This window comes from Camelina sativa, chromosome 20 (assembly GCF_000633955.1).
Source record: "Camelina sativa cultivar DH55 chromosome 20, Cs, whole genome shotgun sequence".
In the NCBI taxonomy this organism is placed as follows: Eukaryota; Viridiplantae; Streptophyta; class Magnoliopsida; order Brassicales; family Brassicaceae; genus Camelina; species Camelina sativa.
Window position 1 is genome coordinate 2,750,112 of NC_025704.1, and position 3,896 is coordinate 2,754,007.

Genomic DNA, 3,896 nt, shown 5'->3' on the forward strand with positions numbered 1-3,896 from the left:
GAAAAGAGCAGAAGAGAACAAGAAAAGAACCATAACGTACGTTGTAGTGTAAGGCAGGTTACGGACGAAAAGGCGACCAGTGTCAAGAACATTATCACTGTCGTCAGTTTTCAATTCTTGAGCCATCTTGCCATCGGCTTCTACCTCCATTGCATGGCCATCATCAACTCTGTCAGCTTCAATAACTTCTCCATCAATAGGGAAAACATGAACTGCATCTTCACGACAATCAGTTTCATAATCACAGTCCGAATCCGACAGATTTGACTTTATCCTACTCTTGAAGTATTCCATATCAGAAACATCATCACCAACTTTGTTCTTTGTAGACTTATTAGTATCTAACAATGGTGTTTTGGGTTTGTTAGGCTCATCAGCACCATTGGAAAAAAAACTTACTCCGGTGGGAGGAGGAATACACATGTCATTGGACCAGAGTTTCACTGAGTGATATCCAAGAAATTCTTGAAGCAGAGGATCATCATGATCAGCCTCTGGTTTCTTCTTAATCTTTTTGTCTCCTTTAGCATAAGAAAAATGTTCACCATTATCATGAACCTTCCCTTCTTCTTCTTTCCTCATAGGAGGCTTCGCAACCTATATATGCGTCCCAAAAGGAGAATATCCAAAATTAGGATTTCAAAACTAGCTAGTACTACACAAGTCATGAAACTTAACTGAGTATCTAAATTAATCACCTCAACAGATATTTTAAGAGTATCAATGAAAGACTTGTTAAAATATGTGATAGCAGCTTGAGCTTCTTCTTCATTACGAAATCCAATATAAGCAAATTGTCTACTCCTGCCATCACTGCGAAAGCAATAACGATAATTATGTAGAGTGATTCCAACATATATAAACACACACAACAATATATCAGCTGTGAATAATGTACAAGTATATACATATATATACCTCAAACGCTTCAATTTCACGTCTGTGATTTCTCCTTTTTGTGAAAAGATATCCCGAAGTCGATCCTCTTTCACATATTTTGGCAAATTCTTAACGATTATCCTCGACCTGTTGTAATTTACAAGGCCATAAAAGAAAAAACAAAATAAACAGAAGATAAGTTTCTTACATCATGTATTGTGTTTCTGCGAGACCTAATTAGTTAAAATCACTCTTATTGTTCTAGGAAACCAATACTTACATCATTATTTGGCTTTGCTAGAGCTCGTTCTGGGAAGTGTAGACTTGTAAGGGATTCCAAAGTTTAAGGTTTCTAAGAGAGAAGAAGATGATGTTTCTGGAGTTACGGCACAAGACGGGAAGAAGAAGACGAGATGGGTTTTTTTTAGGTTTTCTTCCTTCTTCCTTCTTTTTTCTTTTGTTCCTACCAAACCTGGCCCTTGACTGAAGCGGGCCAAGCCCAAGCCCAAGCCCATGCTTCTCAGCAATCGAAATCTGTTAATGGATTCATTATTTTATAAAGTTTACCAGGTTTTTTTATAAGCTATATAATCAATTTTGGTGAAAATTTTGATTTCACAATTTTGGCAGGAAATTTTTCAATTTTAAAGCGGATTTTTTTTTTTTTTTCAATTTTGATAACTGGTTATTCTTGTTGTCACTAAAAAAAAATTGGTAATTTGGCTATTTTGTACCTTCACTCTGTCGTTCTCAATCTTGGAAAAATTTGTTTAATTCAGCTTTCTTTCTTCGAGTTTAGGAAACTCATTGTGTCGCTGGCGCTTGATTAGTTGATTGTTCAGGAATAGGATATATGTATATGCATTAGCTTAGCCAGAGAGTTTCTGAAAGCAGGCGACAATGGGTGTTGTGGTTTGCTGCTCTAGGTCCCCCCATTCTTGTTGTAGAACAGGATTAATTCAACAAGCGTTAATAATTTAGATTTGTCACAAACAGTGGGATAATAATATATTAAAAACACACAATCAGAGCACACACGTCACAAACAAACAGTAGGATCGCAATAATAAATAAACACAACACACTTACGAAAACAGAATAAACAACAGAGAAAGATGATATCACAAAACACAAACCAACATCGTCTCTCATAACTGCATCATGCATGAAGGACATGGAATCTTAGCAGGTTTCATTCTCCAGAGATAAGGAAGGATGCATCTTTTGTGGTATCCATGTCCGTGTGCACATGCCAGTCGAATGAAAGGACTTGTAGGATCACAAGCAGCGTGGGTGTAGAAATAGTAATGATCGGGACATAAATAACAAACATCATCGATGTCCTCATTAATACCTAGGGGCGATTCCCACCCATCGGATTCTTTCAAGAAGTAAACCTTGCCGAAGGCTTCCTGACCATGGAGTTCCATAATATCATCTGGGCTCATAACAACATGCTGACTGTTGTCAACACAGTCAGCGATACCAGCTGCGATGGTGTTCCAACCCCAGTTCAAGCGTCTCTCACTCGACGGCGGCGGATTTGCTAGAACGAATTGACTGAGAGCCTGGCTGGATGCCATAGCAGATCTCGGTAACGTAAGGGATCGCACATATGCTGGCCTTCTCTCTACGTCTACAAACTGGTCCAGTAATATGTCCGTGCCCTGGTTTGGGTGGAAGACAATTCTTGTGAACGGTACTCCTGTAATTTTAATTTCGCCAACGCTCTTACCTCTGTTTCTCAACTCAGAAGAATTCCTGATAGACGTGGGATAAAACTCAACGAGTTCAGTGTCTGGTGCCCCGAACAAGTCATAGGTGCGCTCCATCTTTACGAAGGACAGCTGCAAAATTCCACGGATATCAGTTAGGAATTTTGTAGAAGAAAAAGCTGAGAATCATTTATGGGTATGGAACACAAATAGAGAAATTGGTTTACCCGAAGGAGTCGTGAATCTAGATGAAGACGCCTGCAGAATCGACGAGATGCTTGCAGGCTTGCTCACCAAGTCAGCTCAGATGAGTAAGGGAAAGAGCATAAACAGAGTTTGTAATGAATAATGATTGAAGACTGAAGAATTCGGGTCTTTTACAATTGGTTTAAATAGAGCAAGCTAAGTCACAAGATCTCTCTCTCTCTCTCTCTCTCTCTCTCTCTCTCTCTCTTATTTTTCATAATAACAAAAAAATATATACAAGAAAATTAAAGTGATATAGTAGATTGAGAAACGTGGGAATCTTGTCATATCTTTATGTCATATTGTACCATAAAAAAGAAGCGTGCATGAGTGTGGGAACTGGGGAATCATAAGTTTTGGTGGATTCTCCTTCACTGCTGACATGGAAATTGCTTTGTCCCTTAGGACAATCGTTTTCCCTACACCATGCCAATATGATACAATACAATACAAGAATGCCAACAAGCTGGAGCCGGTGTAGTAGCTGGTAATTAATGACCCGGACGACGAGCTCCGTGAGTGCCAGAACAAAGACGCTGGTCTTGCTCGAGCCATCATTGACTTGGCTGAATCTGCATTTGTTAAAAAATGAATTCATTTGTATCAGAACAGTTACAATAAAAAAAACAGTTAATTATTAAAAGCATGCAGAACAAAGCCTAGCTAGGTTAACAAAAAAAATGAATAATTTTAATTTTATTTTGGCGCCTAGGTATGTTAAACCAAAACGGAATAATTTAAGAACTAGATATTACAAGCGTTTGATTAATCGTCTCATCTTGCATGTCTGTCTTGCGCAATTTTAATAAAGACATAACAACAACAACACACACGTCACAAACACATACAGTGGAATAGTTAACGTCCAAAACACAATAAACCAAATTAAGGGTTTACATCCTAAAGACTGATATTAAAGAGGATACTTCTCTACTTAATCATCATCTTCATAATACTACTTTTTTTTTTTTTTTTTTTTTTTTTTTTTTTTTTTTAATACCAAAGTACTAGATAGTACGAATCGCATGAGTGAGGTCGTCGTGTCTAAGTCAACGG

At 37.9% G+C, this 3,896-nt stretch overlaps 2 protein-coding genes across 2 annotated transcripts in view; both read right to left on the reverse strand.

Moving 5' to 3' along the window:
* LOC104768874 (probable RNA-binding protein 19) overlaps positions 1–1,307 on the reverse strand; it is a 4,376-nt gene extending 3,069 nt beyond the window's left edge. Inside the window, exons 1-4 of the mRNA XM_010492949.2 lie at positions 1,160–1,307; positions 919–1,026; positions 699–813; positions 41–597 (exon numbers count right to left, since the gene is read on the reverse strand). Of these exons, the coding sequence (XP_010491251.1) occupies positions 41–597; positions 699–813; positions 919–1,026; positions 1,160–1,164 (785 nt within the window). The 5' untranslated portion in view covers positions 1,165–1,307. The remainder of the gene's footprint in view (positions 1–40; positions 598–698; positions 814–918; positions 1,027–1,159) is intronic.
* On the reverse strand, positions 1,853–3,048 carry LOC104768873. The gene is made up of 2 exons (XM_010492948.2): positions 2,822–3,048; positions 1,853–2,726 (listed from the first exon to the last, which is right to left on the reverse strand). Exon 2 carries the CDS (start codon positions 2,709–2,711, stop codon positions 2,028–2,030), a length of 684 nt encoding a protein of 227 aa, XP_010491250.1. The 5' UTR covers positions 2,712–2,726; positions 2,822–3,048; the 3' UTR covers positions 1,853–2,027.

Coding starts and splice junctions, on each gene's coding strand:
- LOC104768873 (XM_010492948.2), bottom strand. CDS start 2,711: ATGGAGCGCACCTATGACTTGTTCGGGGCACCAGACACTGAACTCGTT.